The sequence below is a fragment of the Ylistrum balloti genome, unplaced genomic scaffold (genome assembly GCF_031769215.1).
Source record: "Ylistrum balloti isolate Yb309-2 unplaced genomic scaffold, AGI_CSIRO_Ybal_v1 Utg370332, whole genome shotgun sequence".
Classification (NCBI taxonomy): domain Eukaryota; kingdom Metazoa; phylum Mollusca; class Bivalvia; order Pectinida; family Pectinidae; genus Ylistrum; species Ylistrum balloti.
The window spans coordinates 235,986-254,754 of record NW_026782241.1 but is presented as its reverse complement, the minus strand read 5'-3'; the positions used below and the strand labels follow the sequence as shown (position 1 = coordinate 254,754).

Genomic DNA, 18,769 nt, shown 5'->3' with positions numbered 1-18,769 from the left:
TTCAAATTTCATCAAATTTTGTTGACCGCTTTCTATAAGCCTTTGAAATATTTTTCCTACATAGGGAATGCTATCCGAGAGAGTAAAGTAGTCAGATTGGCTGATAGCTTTCAATGATATCCCATAATAATATTTGTACAAAATTGGAAAAAAAGACGTCTGTGCTTTGTAATAAGTGATTCAGTGATCAAGGGGCTATAACTCTGTATAAGTATATTGTACAACACTCCTGTCAAACCTGTATGTGACAAAGTATGTATACCCGGTATGTATGGCATAGAAAATGTGACCCACAGACTGTTAGGCTGGAGAACCAAAAATGAAAATGACCAACATAGATCAGGTTGAAGGGATACTTTGAAAGGATATTTTCACTCGTCAAGATATCACATGCCATGTGTACATCAGAAAGTTTTACACCCTCTGATCATTTTCTGTATGAATTAATTAATCCACACAGCTACATTCATGTACATGAATATTCTTTAGATTAAAAGTCTTTCACCTGTGTGTAACCAGGTTTTGATTTTTCTCTCAATTTTTTATAAAAATATATTGTAAGTTGTGAACTTTATGTCACATAAACAATAAATGGCTCATGATGTGTTGAAATTGATGAAATTGTCAAATTGTGACATGGTTACATCAAATACAGTGATGTCATAACTTTTGCACGATTTGCACGACCTTAACTGTCCTTACCTAAGAGAAGGACATTTTTTTTGTAACAATTAAACACAGGACTGGACTTTTGTTGTCTATCTCATCCACGTAGTGTAGTCTCAGTATTTTTTTCATTCATTTCATTTATAATGTTTTTTTAGTACCTGTTGTGCTGGTACTTCCAGCGTCTTTTTAGGAAGATAAACACAGCAATACATATGTTCACTGTAACAGCAGACAGAGAAGACAAAACAGAGATATTATTATTAATGCTATTTATTGACAACATAAAGTTAACAGCTCGTTGTGGCAGATCTCCAGTGATTAAATGATGTGATGTGGTACAAAGCTAATATGATATGCAGTAAATAAAATACATGGTATTACTTTTTAATACTTAATCAGTTCATTTATATTTAAAGCTTTACTTCACTTCATATTTTAACAAATACATAATGTTACTTCTTTGTTGTTTCTTTTCTGCACTGACTGTACTCTATCATACTGACATCTGTTTCAATCCCTCAGCACAGTACAATGTAATAAACTTATGCCATTTACAATTGTGATTGGAATGGTTGTCATCCCTATATGCACTCTCGAACACTGTTAAGGAAGTATACTGCAATCGTGGACTTTTATATTTCAATGTTGTCCATGTGATATTGTATTAGGGGAGATAATTCAGGACAAACAAAAACAGTGGTATTAAGTATTGGAACTTGTTGTATCCTCAAAACAAACGAGATCCTTCAGGTATTGTGGCAGCCAGCATTGAATGATTTATTGGTTCTATGCAAGACTGATCTTTTCTTACTTTTCCTTTCTGAATCCTTTTCTCATCAGTCTTAAAATTTAATGGGCAAAACAAAGGGCCATGGAGAACATACACATCAAATTTGAGAAATATCCTTTCTGTGCTTTTCAAAAAATAGCCATAACAAACTACAACTGTCAGAATTCAACATACCAGCCTCTCTCACTTTTGCTTCAACAATCTTTTACAAAATCAATTTAAACATCTATGCGTATCTTAGCCGTTCATGTACAGGGTTACTTATAAATATGTTGTATGTCAATTTTAAAAGATAAATTACAATAAATGATTGTCAGATTTTCATGATTAGACTTTCAGACATTAAACATTGCTGGTAAGATATGTACTAAATTTTGTATATATTTTAAAACATAGGAAAAACTTTAATTTCCAATTGTAATTCCAATAATGAATAGCAAAGCTAACGGCACAGTTGATTGAAAAAGGACATGCACATTTGAAAAATATACACCATATGCAGATTTAAAATTGCAAAGAGTTCTTATTTGGATAATCAAAGAAACGAGAAAAGAAAAAAAAATGGGGAAAAACTGAATACAATGAAATGAAAAAATAGGTAAGTTAATTAGAGATTCAGTATTAATATTTATAGCACATTAATTATTCATTATTTTACCTTAAAATCAAAATTGTAAATATATGAAATTGTTCACTTCACTTCAGTCATCCGATCTAACATGTCTATTCAGCACTGATAATAAACCTGTTCATCAAAACACCTGTTGTATCAGTAAATGCACACCTGTTTCATCAGACACCTGTTTTCCCAGTACAAATATTAAACCTGTCTAATCAGACCACCTGTCTATTCTCTACAGATACAAAACATGATTAACAATAACACCTTTCCACTCTGTGCTTGGATCACCTGTCTAATTTTCTTCAGACATTTAACCTGTTTAATCAGATCAAATGTCTATTCTATATAGACATTAAACCTGTTTAATTGGACCACCTATCTATTCTGTACAAACACTAAACCTGTTAATCTGCTAGTCTATTCTTACACACATTAAATCTGTTTTTATTACAGCACTTTTACAGAAGGACCAGGTGAATGTCTACAAGTTCTTTAGTACTTTGCACATAATTTGATGTAAAAATATTGCCAGGAAATTATACATATATTAATTTTGAAGTAAAATAACATTGTCAGATCATACTTTTGTTTCATAAACACAAAGAATACATAAGCATGTATGTACAGGTACATGTTGACACAAGGTAAAGTATACAGATTGGAAAACACTACAATAGACAGGAAATGGTCACTAATTCCAAGGATCACAGTCTGTATATAACTTACAAGTAAATATTATAATGTGCATAGATGGACCATTGGGCTTGGATACTGTGCCAAGAGTCAACTGTAAAAAATGTGAGGGTACAAAGTTCACCTATTTGAAAAATATTTGGATATTAATCAACATTACCTCTAATTCAAAAAAGTATCATCCTCAGCTGCAGGTGAAAATATATTTCATCTGGAGTTAAGGATATTCCAGAATCTTCTCAGGAATAAATAAACAGGTAAAATTATGACCTCTTCATAATGATATTGGACTCCAAATAACCTCCATTAAACAAACACTAAAAAAATTAGTTTCAACACTTTCAAAATCACCTTTGTACTCTAACGGAACACCCATCAAAAACATAAATTTCAACAATCAAATAATAAGATCTAATACTTGAGGTCCTGGTGTGGACAACTAAAGCTGCCATTTCCAAAGGAACATAGTAACTAATATCAGTAGTGTTCCAAAACTTTACTGACCTTGATATGATGATGAGCACCTGCTCTCCATTTCAAATATTCTTCAAATAGGCAAGTAAAAGGGTTAAGATATGTGATATCAAGTACAATATCAAAAGCCAGGTATCACCTGCCATGAATACGTAATTGTTACACAAAAATAAAAATAACAAAAAAGTGAATTCTGTACAGGACTTGTGAGCACAATCTAAATCCTTACTATTCAAAAAGGTCTAGAAATTTCGGACATCTAAAAGAAATAAGTGGTAGGTGTTTGGCCATCTTAATGAGACATGTCAGGCAGCGGGTGTTTTGCTATTTTAATGAAACATGTCAAGCTGAAAGTGTTTGGCCATCAAAAAAAGACATGTCTAATAGCGGTCTGCTAGAAGGAATTCTACACAAAGCATTGCACTGACGACAAGTGACTACCTACTGACATATTACAATATCTATCTTGCAATAAGCCTTTTTCTGGTAATAAGCCCACCCATATACTATTTCATTGCTCTGCAATATGTCCATGGATGGGATTTGAGTGAATGTATTTGTCCTTGGGCTTTATGAAAGATAAATATATAGTACACATAGTACAATACATTTCTTAGTATACATCACATTTTAAATCAGCCTAGTTATTGTACCTGTATAAAGCACTATCTGTCTCAACAACAGGTTAACAGTTATTCAATCAAATAATTAAATCCTAAAGGATATGTAGCACTTCTTGATAAATTTGCTTCACATCAATTAATAAATGCATATGTACATGTATAACGCCATCAGGATATTGTTCTAAATATTTCACTTTCTCCTCCAATGTTAAACAAGCACCAATGATTGTAAGATAAATGTGGGTTAAGTTTGAAACAAAATCTGTAAAACAACTAGTTTCTACACTGATATCAAAGAATCATGACAGATGAAAAGTCAGACGAGACAAACAAACCTTACATTCCAATTTAGCTATGCAAGGGGTATGACAAACGCAATTTGTATAGCTTGTGTTCATTCTTGAGTAGGTCTAAAGGTTCTGTGTAGTGCTCTATTGATAGTAATAAACAGATTCTTAAACTAGTCTAGATGTAAAACAACTTTCCTGAGTTCATTCTCATAGGATAAATAGAATCTTCCATTACTTTAAATCATGAAAACAAAATCTCAAATGCATGAATATTCGAATATTGTCATGTTTGATTTCAATCCTGATTATGATAAACAAATCTTAAACTCATGATTATCGGAATATTGTCATGTTTAATTTCAATCCTGATTATGATAAACAAATTCTTAAACTAATGATTATCGGAATATTTTCATGTTTGATTTCAATCCTGATTATGATAAACAAATTCTTAAACTCATGATTATCGGAATATTTTCATGTTTGATTTCAATCCTTATTATGATAAACAAATTCTTAAACTCGTGAATATTGAAATATTGTCATGTTAATTTTATCCTTATTATGATAAACAAAATCTCAAACTAGTGAGTATCTGAATATTACCATATTTAAGTTCAGTTTTATATGATGAACAGATTCTTATACTAGTGCATATACATGTATATAAATGTCAGTTTAGGTTCAGCCATATTAATTATTGTATTTTAAATAGTTTATAAATAAGCATAAATAAAAGGCTGAAGTTATAGTTTTTATGTTTGACTATATATAAAAGAAACCCCAGAGTTAGACAAAAACACTGAAAATGTACACATATTAAAGTACAAATCTTTATCTCCTGGAATCATTAGTTTCAAGGGGTTTTTTATAGTAAATTCATATACATGTATAATACTAGTAATCACCCTGCCTTAATGTTATGGAACAAATACTGGCTTTGATTACATATCATATATATGTTCAACATAAAAGTTGTCTGTCTCAGAATAATTTGTATATTGCATGTGTTCTTCTCAAAAGTTCCAACTTCCATCTGAACTATATGAAATCTGTCCATATATTGATCATCCTGGTCATCAGGACAAACTCAGTGTCCTGCCTTATTCCTGTTATAAAAATATCATATATTTGCTGTAAAATATTACACATTTGCCGTCAAGGTGATCTAAGATCAATATCAGCCTTTCATCTGCTGATATCAATTTTGTTCATTCACTGTCAAGCATATCCTCTTCCACTTACAGGCCGTCAAGGTGACGATACACAGTTATAACTCTGTGGTCATCTTTGTTGTCATGCTCTGTATCCTCTTGGCATTGCAATTCTTACACAGAATGTGTTCGTCCAGTGGATAGCATCCCCGCCCCTCCGCCTCCGATGACAACAACAAACCACAGTCCTTCAAATATAAAGAAATACTACATAATGCCAGGACACCAGTGTTCCATTTTGATAGAATCAAACCTGCTTTAGCAACATGTCTATGTTAACCATTTTAAAACATTCCTTATTTCTTCATATGGAGCATTTACTTACTATCTTAATGTTAAACCTATTTAACACGAATTAGCATGTAATAGGCATTTATATCACCTGTAAACTGCATTTTGAATCACATTCATAATTACAATTTAATTTTCAAAGGAGAGACAATTAAGAGATTATCATACATTCTAGGTTCACATGGAAATTGAGTTCACCAAATTGCTCTGCTGAAATAGTCCAAATAAACTCCTTTCCAAAGGGACCAAATCCTACCTCACAACGGTAAGACTGGACGAGTAAACTGCAGTCTATAGCAACCATTACCTACCTCACAACTGTAAGACTGGACGAGTAAACTCCAGTCTATAGCAACCATTACCTACCTCACAACGGTAACACTGGACGTGGAAACTTCTGTCCATAGCAACCATTACCTACCTCACAACTGTAAGACTGGACGAGTAAACTCCAGTCTATAGCAACCATTACCTACCTCACAACTGTAAGACTGGACGAGTAAACTCCAGTCTATAGCAACCATTACCTACCTCACAACTGTAAGACTGGACGAGTAAACTCCAGTCTATAGCAACCATTACCTACCTCACAACGGTAACACTGGACGTGGAAATTTCTGTCCCTAGCAACCATTACCTACCTCACAACGGTAACATTGGACGTGGAAACTTTTGTCCATAGAGACCATTACCTACCTCACAACGGTAACACTGGACGTGGAAACTTCTGTCCATAGCAACCATTACCTACATCACAACGGTAACACTGGACGTGGAAACTTCTGTCCATAGCAACCATTACCTACCTCACAACGGTAACACTGGACATGGAAACTTCTGTCCATAGCAACCATTACCTACCTCACAACGGTAACACTGGATGTGGAAACTTCTGTCGTGGAAACTTCTGTATAATTACTACCTCACAACGGTAACACTGGACGAGTAAACTTCTGTCCATAGCAACCATTACCTACCTCACAACGATAACACTGGACATGGAAACTTCTGTCCATAGCAACCATTACCTACCTCACAACGGTAACACTGGACGTGGAAACTTCTGTCCATAGAGACCATTACCTACCTCACAACGGTAACACTGGACATGGAAACTTCTGTCCATAGAGACCATTACCTACCTCACAACGGTAACACTAACACTTACCTACCTCACAACTGTAAGACATGGCAACCATTACCTACCTCACAACTGTAAGACTGGACGTGGATACTTCTGTCCATAGCAACCATTACCTACCTCACAACGATAACACTGTGCGTGGAAACTTCTGTCCATAGAGACCATTACCTACCTCACAACGGTAACACTGGACGTGGAAACTTCTGTCCATAGCAACCATTACCTACCTCACAACGATAACACTGGACATGGAAACTTCTGTCCATAGCAACAACTCTCACAGTCTCTTCTAATCCCACATCAGGCATTATAGGTAGCTGACAAACACAGCAGCGGGGAGCAAATTTTCTGCATAAGGAAATGAAACAGAGTCATGGTTTATTTGAAACGTAACTATCAAATGTATTTGTGTAATGTTTATCTGCTCCAAACCCTCACACAACCAAGACAGCATGGATTGTCCATGACTTCAGTATCTGGTGAAACAAAAACCATCCCAGACTGGGACCACCTACATATCTTGAATGTTCACCTAAAGTTGCATTATTATATACAATGTGATACTTGACATGGAAACTAAATAAAACATCTGAAAACTGAATTTGAACAAGAAAGCATGGCTGATTTTCACTACTTTAGGATGAAGTCTTTTGCCTCATGTTGGAAATGAAATTTTCAGGAGTAAATTGCAAATTTTGGGAATTTGACTTGAATTTGAAATAACTTAAATTAGGACTGGGGCCACATTACCGACACCAAAAATCACATTTTCAGTATATAAGCCGTAGAACCAATTTTTACAGATTTTGGGGACTGCATCCACATATAAGTCACGACAAAAGATGTAACACACCCTCTCTTCCCAAATGTGTCTGTACTGTTAAACATTAATGAAGGCCCTTGCATGCTGACCAAATTTTTATAGTTCTATATCATCTTCTTGTAAGTTATATGAAGCCATTCATATCATAAACAAGCATGGCAGTTATTCTAGAATTTGACCTATATTCCGATGACCTATGAATCCAAGGATGCAAAAGGCTATTGTAAACTTCAATAACGGCTTCAAAGTAACCACGTATGTCCCGAAGATATTACTATGTTTCATATTAAAAGGTATGATTAATTAAATCCATGAGAATGTTATTTTTACTTTGATCTTCAATTCATCCTGTATATGATTGAATATGAAGGTTTTAGACAATCTGTTTCAGTCACAAACAAGTGATGGACAGGTGCTTGTAAAAAAAGCACAGTACCGTCTCATACTGGTGTACTGGGACACTTCCTGTTTTGTTTTGTTTTTTATTCATCCTGCAGATTATTTTCTTTCTCAACATATAACTGCATTCAGTATATAAAAGAGGCGAGTCTTATAATCCAGAAAAATGGTACTTATAGAAGGAGTTGGTTTCAATGGTAATAACTTACTTGTGGAAATCTTCTATGCAATGTATTTGGTTGGTGGCATCCACAGTAAAAGGTATTCCATCCAGACTTTTGCCACACACTACACAGGTAAAACAGCCAGGGTGGTATGGCTTTCCTGTGGCTCGCAGCAACTAAAATACAACATCATTACCATGTAATGACATATTTTATATATTACACTTGTTTTGTAACTTATCATCAATTTTTAAACCTTATCATCACTTTTATTTTTAATTCAATATCAATAACTTAACTAGCATTTCAGTCACTGATGAAGCTCATTTTCAAATGTGACATACAAGACATTTTTTGAAAAAGTGAAAAACCATGTCCTATGTGATTAGGTACTATCAGGAATGATAAAATGGATTAAATGGATTACTTACCCGGTCTGTAATAGGCTTAGAACAAACAGAACATCTCTCTAGTGTGTTCTGAAACAAAATATGTAATAATGATTTATTGATCAATTTGGTGGCAAGAAATAAAATTGACACTGAAATGTCATACAACAAACTATTAGACTCAACAGCCATGAAACATGACCAAAGCTGACACAACAAGTAGCAAGCTCTGTGGCTTAGAAATATGGCTGTGCCTGACACAACATATAACAACCACTGAGGCTTAATTGAAAGATGACTTGCCGCCATGCCTGTTAACAAACTCTGAGGCCTAGAAATATGGCCGAGACTGACACAAAAGGCAACAAACTAAAACTTGTTCACGCTGTAAAATCAATGTAGACATACTTACCAGATAACAAGTCTCACAGTAGGGTTTACTGTCCATGGAATAGAAAGATTTCCCTCTCAGCATTGTTCCTACCAAATACAATTAACTCAATATAACATTTTTTACAAGAAATACTAAAAAAACTAAGTACTAATATATCAAACACAGAGAGGGAATACAACAGAGTGAGGGCCCTCATATTACTGGTCCAGGGGACATGACTCTATGTACAGCAGTAATCAATTTTGTGGATGAACTGTCATATGTCAATGTCCAGGGGAGATAACTCTATATAATGGCAGTAACTTTGTCAAGGAGTAAACATCTTCATTCTCAATGTGTTTGGTAATGTTACAGGTCAATCCTACTGTTATTATACCATCATTCCAGGGCTCTTGATCTGCCATATTTGGGGCCGATATTCGGCCCCATTCCCAATGCAAAATAGTATCATTTTTTCCCAATTTAGACCCCAATTTTTCCCAATTCTAAGAAAAACACCATTATTTTTCCAAATTCTAAGGGCCCAGGGCCCCAGTCCCAAAATGGGGTGTGAGAGCCCTGCATCCTACTTGGACAAAATACATATAACTGGTCCAAGGGACATCACTCAACATATAGCAGAGCTATATAAAGCTGTAGCTATTATTGTGGCTAAAACACAACATCTTCTATGTATCTAGTATTCCCACTGTAACTGATTCAGTGGCCATCACTATGTTTTCTAATGTTACCAGCCAAGGGGCCATAACTCTGGAACCTGTTTGGCAACTGGTCCAGAGGACAAAGCTAATCCTAATGCAATTGTTTCAGGGGACATACCTTTACAAATAACTGTCTCAATATGGATATAACACTACAACCTCTGTTTTATGGTAATGTTACAATGTTATTAGATCAAGGGGACGCAACTCTACACAGATACTCACCACAACTTAGACAGGCAAAACATGCAATGTGATATACTTGGTCGTTGGTGGTACAGGCATTGTTCTCACCCATCACTTTCTTGCCACACCTACTGCACATACCTAGAAAATCAAACACACTACTGATCTATCAAACCATCAGTATCAACACATCTGTCTAATCACAGTCTTCCATCAAAAAAAGGGATTAGAAATATGTGACACCATACAAAGACTTCTTAAACCTGAACTTTATTTATTTCTATAGGAAAAATATCCTATATACATGTATTGACATGCTATAACCAAAATCACAATATCCAATTTGATTATCAGAGTATAGCTCAATTTATTGCCCAATGTTTTTTCAATTACATGTATACACAAATTGTTCATATCATCTATTTATTACTTTCTTTCCATTTATTTAATACTGAAAATAACAGAAAATTTGGAAAAAAATTTGCTGTTCTACCTATCTGAAATGACATTTTTTCAAAGTTTAAGAAATGTTCTCCTCACTATGTATGATACCCACCGAAGTAGTCTGGTTCTTTGGTAGACTCCATGTTAGCCATGAGGAGGTTAGTCAAAGCATCCACTTCAGCTTCCTTTCCACTTGAGGGCTGAGTTGGACTTACTGGTTCTAACAAGGGACTCTTTCCTGCTGGAACTTGGGGGCCGGGCAGCGGTCGATCATCTTCTACAAGCTGCCATATAAAGGTTATAATAATGTTTTGATTCATTCAAATAGTAACAGTTCAGATTACACATACTTAAGGTTGTTCTAAATGATCAGATATATGGAAATTAAGAAATTTATAAAATCATGAGGCTAGTGCACCTTGTTATCTAGATTTTAACATTTTTAACCCTTGACCTCATAGGGGATATAGCATTCCGTTCATACATATGTTCACTATTTGTCATCTCTCTAGTAACTTCATTTCTCAACCAGTTTTGATCAAACTTCACCCATTGGTCAAGTAACACATTTCTTTGAAGGAGTACGCTTTTCAGTGTGCCAGGGTCAACATAAAGGTCACTTTTACTTTTCATAGAAAATCTGTGTCATCGCTTAATTCACTTTATTTCTCAACAGATTTTGATCAGACTTCACAAATTGGTCAAGTATTATAATACCTTGAACTAGATGTTTCTGTTTGCCAGGGTCAATGTCAAGGTTACCACTATTTATAGCTTACATGTGCATTGATAATATTTAAGACGCAATTATATCAATTTTCTAAGGATGAAGTTGCTGATGTGTGATTTAACTAGAAACTGTTAGACGCTACACAAGGATGTGTTCTTTAACACACTTCATTATAAATGGGAGCTAGGGGATTTGCATTGTTTAATTGACACTTATTTAATCTTTGAAGAATTGCCCAAATTCTGGTTATTTTAAAATAATACCTGATGATATGATGGTGTGAACCCCTCAGAGCTGGTACTGTTGGGTCTGGCATATATATGTTGATCAGGTTGTTGCTGGGGTGCCATTGGGGAGTATCCAGGCAGGTTGGCATAGTTGCTGGAGCCATATGGTGATGTACGCCCGGCAGGGGAAGATGATCTAAGAGAGTAGGGTTGTGGGGACTGTTTACCACCCTGGAATACTGTGGTGTACTCAGTCTGTCCCTCTGTACCCCTATTTGGAGGGCTGTATGAAGAGGTGTTGTAGGCAGGTGATGGGGTACGTCCAGATGACCGGTCAGGAGACTGTGGGGCGTACCTAGGCGCTGAGTGGCCACCATACCTTGGAGAAGTCTGACCACTGTATCCAGGAGACGTTGATGTTGCAGAGTTGTACCCTGTGTTTACTGGTGATGTTCCCGCGCTGTATCCTACGCTGACTGGTGACTGACGTCCATACAGGCCAGACTGGCCCTGAGGAACCTGTGGAGGAGGTGGAAAATAATCTTCCTGGCTGTCATATCCTTTCCCTGTATCTGGAGGGGGAGGAGGCGGAGGAGGCGGAAGGTATCCGTGGGTGTCATCTGTGTAAGCCATCTGAGGTGGAGGAGGGGGAGGAAAATCATCATCTGGTGGGTTGAACCGTTGGTCTGGCGGATTGAACTGTCGGTATGTATTGGCTCCTGAAACCCATAACCAAGTTAGATATAGTTGACCTCAAATAATTTTATGACTGAATTGAAACTGAACTACACTGTACATGTAAATTTTAACTTTTTAAAAATTTGTTATAATGATATCAAAGCTGATGAGACTAACAGATGTTTTGTATCAATTTAAAAAGATTGCTTTCTTATTTAGATACAATGTCACAAATCAATAGAAATCAATAAAAGGTAAGTCTGTCCTGGTTAAAGTTTACACTCTGTAGAAAATGGTTAGCCTGTCCTTATTTATGCTAGATAGTAGAGCTATGTGTAATACCTGGTTTAAATGGAGCTGGTGCATCATTGTTCCTTCGCGGTTTGGGGGCTACTGCTGGCGGCAGCTTCTTCACAGAAGACTGGTCATATAAACCCATCTGGCCAAAGTTGTATTCCAGTTCCTGTTGCATATTGCCAGTTAATCTGGAACACAAACAATATATCTAATTAAGCTATGCAATTTTTGTAGGATTTTTTTTTGGCAAGACCAGAATACTATTTCAAAAATTCTAACAAGTCCAGTCACAACAATATAAAGAAGGTTCTCAAAATGTGAATGTGTCCAGAAGTAGAAGCATGTGTAAAATTTCTGGGGCTTTAGATTTAACTGTGTGTCATACTTAACATCCATCGTAACACAGTATCCGCATAATGATGAAATATCAGCAGCAATTGTTAAACACACAAAAAGTCTGGTGGAGTACACTTGTAAATATACACTAACAAGGATTGGCCTTACAGACTGGAGGTTCCTGAAATGACCTTAAAGCCTCTAACAGCAGACGAAATATACCTAGTGCACTGGGATCTCCAGTAATAGATTTCTACATTGACAGAACGTAGGCCAGAGAACTCTTTAATCAACTGCAGAGCTGCAAAAAGCACTGATGACCTTGGAGACTCTTTGAAAAACACAAGGAGGGAACTTATACATCTTCTAATACAGTCAGCAATGTCGCCACATAAGATTTTTCAGAAAAACTACAAACCAATTAACATCATCAATCATGCTAGTATTAAATTTATATCAATAAAAACAGTGTTTAAAAAGTTTTGATTTCATTTTTCAACATAACATAATTCCAGCCTGATATACACTTTTAATTTTACTTGTACTGTGTATCATGTTACTGCCTGAAGTATTGCGAATGATAGATCTTACTTGCATGCCAAGGAGAAGAAACCGATGCCAACTAAAGCTAAGTCAATTAAGAAAGAGATTGTGTGGGTGTATACAACTGTATATCACATTACTACACACAAACTCTTTTTTAGATTTCGTTTTTACATAAAAATCAAGTATCTACAGTCCTGTAAATCACCAACATTTACATCATCTTTAGGCCAAAAATAAATGCAGTGAGCTATATATAAATCAGTTTTACTTTCAAAGATAGAAATATCTTTTCAAGTTAATTGCTGAGATCATGATAAAAAAACTGCAGGCAAAAATTACATACACACAGACATGGATACATTGTGTTCTAACAGTACCTGTATACATGTATGTAAATAGATTTATCTACATCTTACACATGTTGATGTATGTATCAGCATTAACTCAAGTTATGGAATAAGACAGTTTATGTTATTATACACATGTAAGTCTCATGAGCTCAAATCTCATTTCGTCATTAGTTTTTAGAAGATTTCACATTATACCATATTTATCCAGCAATACTCCCATGTGTAATAATAAGCCCACCCACACCTATTGCTGATAAGAAGAATTACAAACATATTCATTGTCCTGTAGTAAGCCCACACTATACTTTCGAGTCGAAGGCAATGTGTTTGACCCATGAGTGTATTGCTGGATAAATATGGCATCAAAATATGTCAACAGATTCAGTATCAGAACCATTAAATGAGTTTCCTTGTAAGCACTTTTCTATTTTACGAAGACTTTTGGCACCAATAATGGGCTTGATCCAAATTGAAATTATTTATTAAACCAAATTCTCAGAATTTGCAAGATAGTCAATAGAATTTCCAAACCAGTAAAAAAAAATCCCATCCCAAACCCCTTAAATGACCATGGCTGTTAGACAGGGCATTAAGCAATGACAAAGTGTCTTCATGTGTCAAATCTACCTGACTATTTACATACAAAATTGATACAAAATTTGTTACTTAATACATCAATTATTCTGATACAAAATTTGTTACTTAATACATTGATTATTCAGAAACAAAATCGATATAAAATTTGTTACTTAATACATCAATTATTCAGGAACAAAACTGATATAAAATTTGTTACTTAATACATCAATTATTTAGATACAAAATTGATATAAAATTTGTTACTTAATACATTGATTATTTAGATACAAATTTTATACAAAATTTGATACTAAATACATCAATTATTCTGATACAAAACTGATATAAAATTTGTTACTTAATACATCAATTATTTAGATACAAAATTGATATAAAATTTGTTACTTAATACATCAATTATTTAGATACAAAATTGATACAAAATTTGTTTCTTAACACATTGATTATTTAGATACAACTTGATACAAAATTTGTTACTTAATACATCAATTATTTAGATACAAAATTGGTACAAAATTTCTTACTTAATACATTGATTATTTAGATACAAAATTGATACAAAATTTGTTACTTAATACATCAATTATTTAGATACAACTTGATACAAAATTTGTTACTTAATACATTGATTATTTAGATACAAAATTGATACAAAATTTGTTACTTAATACATTGATTATTTAGATACAAAATTGATACAAAATTTGTTACTTAATACATCAATTATTTAGATACAAAATTGGTACAAAATTTCTTACTTAATACATTTGGGTACCTTGAGTGAAATGTACATCAGTATCTGAAATTGTTCACATAGATATATCACCTGTCAATATCATATAGTCAAAAGTGTATGCATACATGTATGTTAAAAATTTGTAAATGAAATAAAGCTACCCTATCATTGCATACTTAGGACATATCTTCCCCTGTAAATTTTATATCTTGCTATAGTATGTATTTTTTCTATTTTGTTTGTGTGTTGATGCCTTGCCCAGATAATCAGAATAGTAATTTTTTAAATTTCATTTTGTAAGAACACTAAATATGATGATATACAAAAAACGACAGTGGGGAAATAGTCTGAATCCTTCAGACGTTTTACTGACTTTTATGTCGGTCTGGAGTTAATGAATGTCTGGATTGGATGGTCATCGACTCTGAACCAGATGATACTAAAATGCTGAAAGAATGCCAGAAGACCTCGTACTAACTAGGATACTGGACTTCTGAACAGACAATCTGCACTTATGAAATCGCCAGTTTTCATTATAATATACACAATTCCACCAGCATGTAAATAAAGGCATTACAGCTATATATCAATATGGTGAGTGGGAGGCCCCAATTTTTTTGTTCTAAGGTACACACACAGCATCAAACAAACTGATAGATAAATATGGGTCAGTAGTATTCTTAATGTGCCTTTTACTAACCTGAACACTGCAGTATCAAAATCAGTGGGAGAGTTAAGAAATAAAGGAACTATGACACTATAAACAGTCAGTAGGATCTTCTTGTAGTAGTTGATTCCTACCACAATGAACAACATAGGGGAGGCCATGAGCAATTAGGAGTAAGGGTTTTGCACATAGACACAACCATGTCTGCACACTGGTCTATTTCTCAACATGCCAAGGAACTCACACCACCTTTACACCACCACAGATAGGAATGTCTAACCATTCAACTCATATCTCAACTGAGGATAAATATCTAATGCTCTACTGAATGAGCTATTGTGGTCCTTTATTGGAGATGAAGTTAGGATCTTTAAAACTTTGCAGCCATTGTCGATTAAGTTTACAATAAGTTATGTTTAACATAATGAGGACGACAGTTTTAGTTTCACATCAAGTTTTATAACCTCAAGTCTGTAAAACATTCCATCATACACTTAAACATCAAAGTATTTCACTGTGCATGTAACAACTACAAAATTTAATGATGCTGCACATTACGAATGTAGGAGACCAAATTCAGTGATGTGTAATATTTTGTGACAGAACATGGTACAGGACTACATTTGTACATCGATGTATCAACATTTTACATACAAGGGAATGCAATAACATTTTATCATGACATACTCTCCAACAGCAGTATACTTAACATCGCTGAAGATTCAGTAAGCACATATTTAATAAACTAGGACAAATATGAACAAGAGAAAAATATACATTAAGATTTCAGCCAAAGTACAAGGAGAATACGACCAGGTGTACCTGAGAAGAAAGCATCTCCTGCTTCAAAACATCTGCAATGTAAATTTTGATCAACCCAAGTAAGTAATGTCACATTCTGAAACAAGGTCTACAACAACCGAACCAACAGACAAACTAATGAGCATCAAACAGATTAAGCTTCGTATCACACAAAGAAAAATGATAATTCTCATTGAATTCATTATGACAACGATCCGTAAAATTTTCTGGTAATCTTCATCAACCTGCATATCTTAATAAAACATTCTTTATTGATCTTTCGAGATTTTCCGAAGGCAGTTTTATGTTTCTGACTCCCAAAAGGAAAATCTCCTTAAGTTTTAAGGAACATGTCTTTTTTTAATTCACATATCTTGACCTTTCAGAAATGGGAGTCTTAAATCTGAGCTACAATGAGTGACAAGTTAACATAAGGAAAAGTCTACGAGCTAGTCGGTTAAATGATCACTGTAACACTGCATTGAAGTTGAATTGTATAAATGTCAGGTGTTCTTAACCTAATTTATAGGGATGCAGCATCTTAATTCACTATCACCATATTGCTGTCTAATAATATGCAATGAAGTCTGGCAACAACAGTGATAAATTTACATGAGATATCCAAGATCTGTACTCCTAGAATTTTGATGTGACTCTTAGAATTTTTGAAATACTTCAATTTTACACATTTGTGGTTCTCCCGTTTTAAGCAATAAAGTTGAATAGGACTTATGAAATTGTAGATTGATTGTGACAATGTAAGGGCATATAATGAATCATATGCAAAACCAAAGAAAAAAAATTATCTATCTGTCCATTCTGACCATTCCTGTTAAGACATTTGGAATGGCTTGAATCATAATCCCAAGTTTCCGGAAAATGGGTTGTTTCACAAGGCGATTGAGTTACTTTCATTAGTATATTGGTGTATACAGACAGGCAAGGCTTTGGGTACCTGTGTACTAATTACAAAAATCCTCATTACCATCAATAACCTGACATTTACATTTATTCTGATATCAGCAATAGAAGCAAGACCTACATCAACCCTTTACTGTACTGATAACTTTGGAAGCCATCCAGGGCCCTATTTTCCATGTTGTACTCAACATCAAAGGTGATCTTTGCACCTGAGTTTACATATGAAATCAGAGGGGCAGGTACTCATTTTAGTGTCTGAATTATTGGTCTTAGGTCAGGACAAGGAAGATAGGTATTTTTCTGAACTCAGATTTTTCATACATATGCCTATTTATCATTAGATCACGGATACAGGCCCATAAAAAATCATTGTGAGAATACGGCTATGATTATTTTCAGGAACAGTCAAACTTCTGTGAAGATACAAATGACCCTACAAACATTTAGGGGCAGTGTCATGCTGGATAATTAGGCAAAGTTAGCCCGGCTTTGTTTCAGGCAAGTCCAGAACACCAATTCCAAAACATTGATAAGTCCAATTAGTAGGAGATACAGATGGGTACAAAACATTTGAGCGAGTCCCACAGTAAAAGCACACGAGTCCACGACTAAAATATCTGATTCCCAAGAGTCACTGTGGTCAGCGATGTACACGGGTCAATATAACACTTTACATCCCGCATACTATTCTGAACTCTCCGAGGAACCACTCCTCTCGTTATCCATAGCCTCGCCCTGGTCATCTAAGCCTTCACCTTTAAGGTACATCGTTATCATTGCTGTGTTCATTCAGACATGTGTCTTGCATGTAACGTGCAGTACAATGTGTGATTAATTCTATTTTCAAAACCAATATTTCTCACACTCTTGTCAATTTTTCATTCATGTCAAAACTCACGTTATGTCAAAGGATGAGAGCTGACAGGGAGTCGTCCGTCCTTCCAACGGTAAGCTAGTAAATGTCACTGTGTCTGTGTTCTGTCACTTTCCCCGATGCAAACAAACTCCTTTTATGGAACAGAAGGATGTGTGACGTCAGATCCGGTCAACCTCTTCCCTGCGGATGTTCGCAAAGTGCCTTCTCTTGTAATGCTAGTTGGCAATTGAGTTTATACGTAAGCGCCTTACATATCAAGGATGTCAATTTATATCTGTACACATACCCACTTCAGGAATTTAAAGAATTTGGTACGCCCCCATTGTGCAGGTGCGTCTTCAACTAGAGTTACCTCCCGTAGACCAGTCATGCTTGTGATATGGACATCAATAAAATCAAGGACCCAAAATATTTTTGTTATATCATTACATAACATAACATGTGACGTAATTTTCTATGACTGTCTTATAAACAGGCCGTTTGTCATTTCTTGGATTTTGTATATGTGATATGTAACTGAGGAAAACAAAACAAAATAAAAACAAAACGAGGCAAAACACACTGTGTGATAAAAAACAGAACAAACAAAACAAAAATAACTTGGTTAAGACAGGTAAAATTGACAGCTGAATGTTGAAATTCTCAAAATTTCGTTCCCACACCCACAGACGTCACTAGAAGTCTTTTGCCTAT

At 34.8% G+C, this 18,769-nt stretch overlaps 1 protein-coding gene across 1 annotated transcript; it reads right to left on the bottom strand.

Annotated features, from left to right (window-relative positions):
* Nucleotides 1-923: 923 nt before the first annotated feature.
* LOC132553491 (lipoma-preferred partner homolog) lies at nucleotides 924-18,196 on the bottom strand. Its single transcript, XM_060217738.1, has 10 exons — nucleotides 18,098-18,196; nucleotides 12,288-12,430; nucleotides 11,304-11,986; nucleotides 10,423-10,594; nucleotides 9,906-10,007; nucleotides 8,998-9,065; nucleotides 8,628-8,675; nucleotides 8,242-8,372; nucleotides 7,038-7,158; nucleotides 924-5,563 (listed from the first exon to the last, which is right to left on the bottom strand). Exons 2-10 carry the CDS (start codon nucleotides 12,415-12,417, stop codon nucleotides 5,432-5,434), a joined length of 1,587 nt encoding a protein of 528 aa, XP_060073721.1. The 5' UTR covers nucleotides 12,418-12,430; nucleotides 18,098-18,196; the 3' UTR covers nucleotides 924-5,431.
* Between the last annotated feature and the right edge of the window lie 573 nt (nucleotides 18,197-18,769).

Bases quoted from the DNA above. Each gene is read 5' to 3' on its own strand.
- LOC132553491 (XM_060217738.1), bottom strand. From the start codon at position 12,417: ATGCAACAGGAACTGGAATACAACTTTGGCCAGATGGGTTTATATGAC. The intron at 11,987-12,287 runs GTATTACACATA...TATGGGTTTCAG, and splicing joins ACCAGCTCCATTTAAACCAG to GAGCCAATACATACCGACAG. The intron at 9,066-9,905 runs GTGAGTATCTGT...TGTATTTGGTAG, and splicing joins TTTTGCCTGTCTAAGTTGTG to GAACAATGCTGAGAGGGAAA.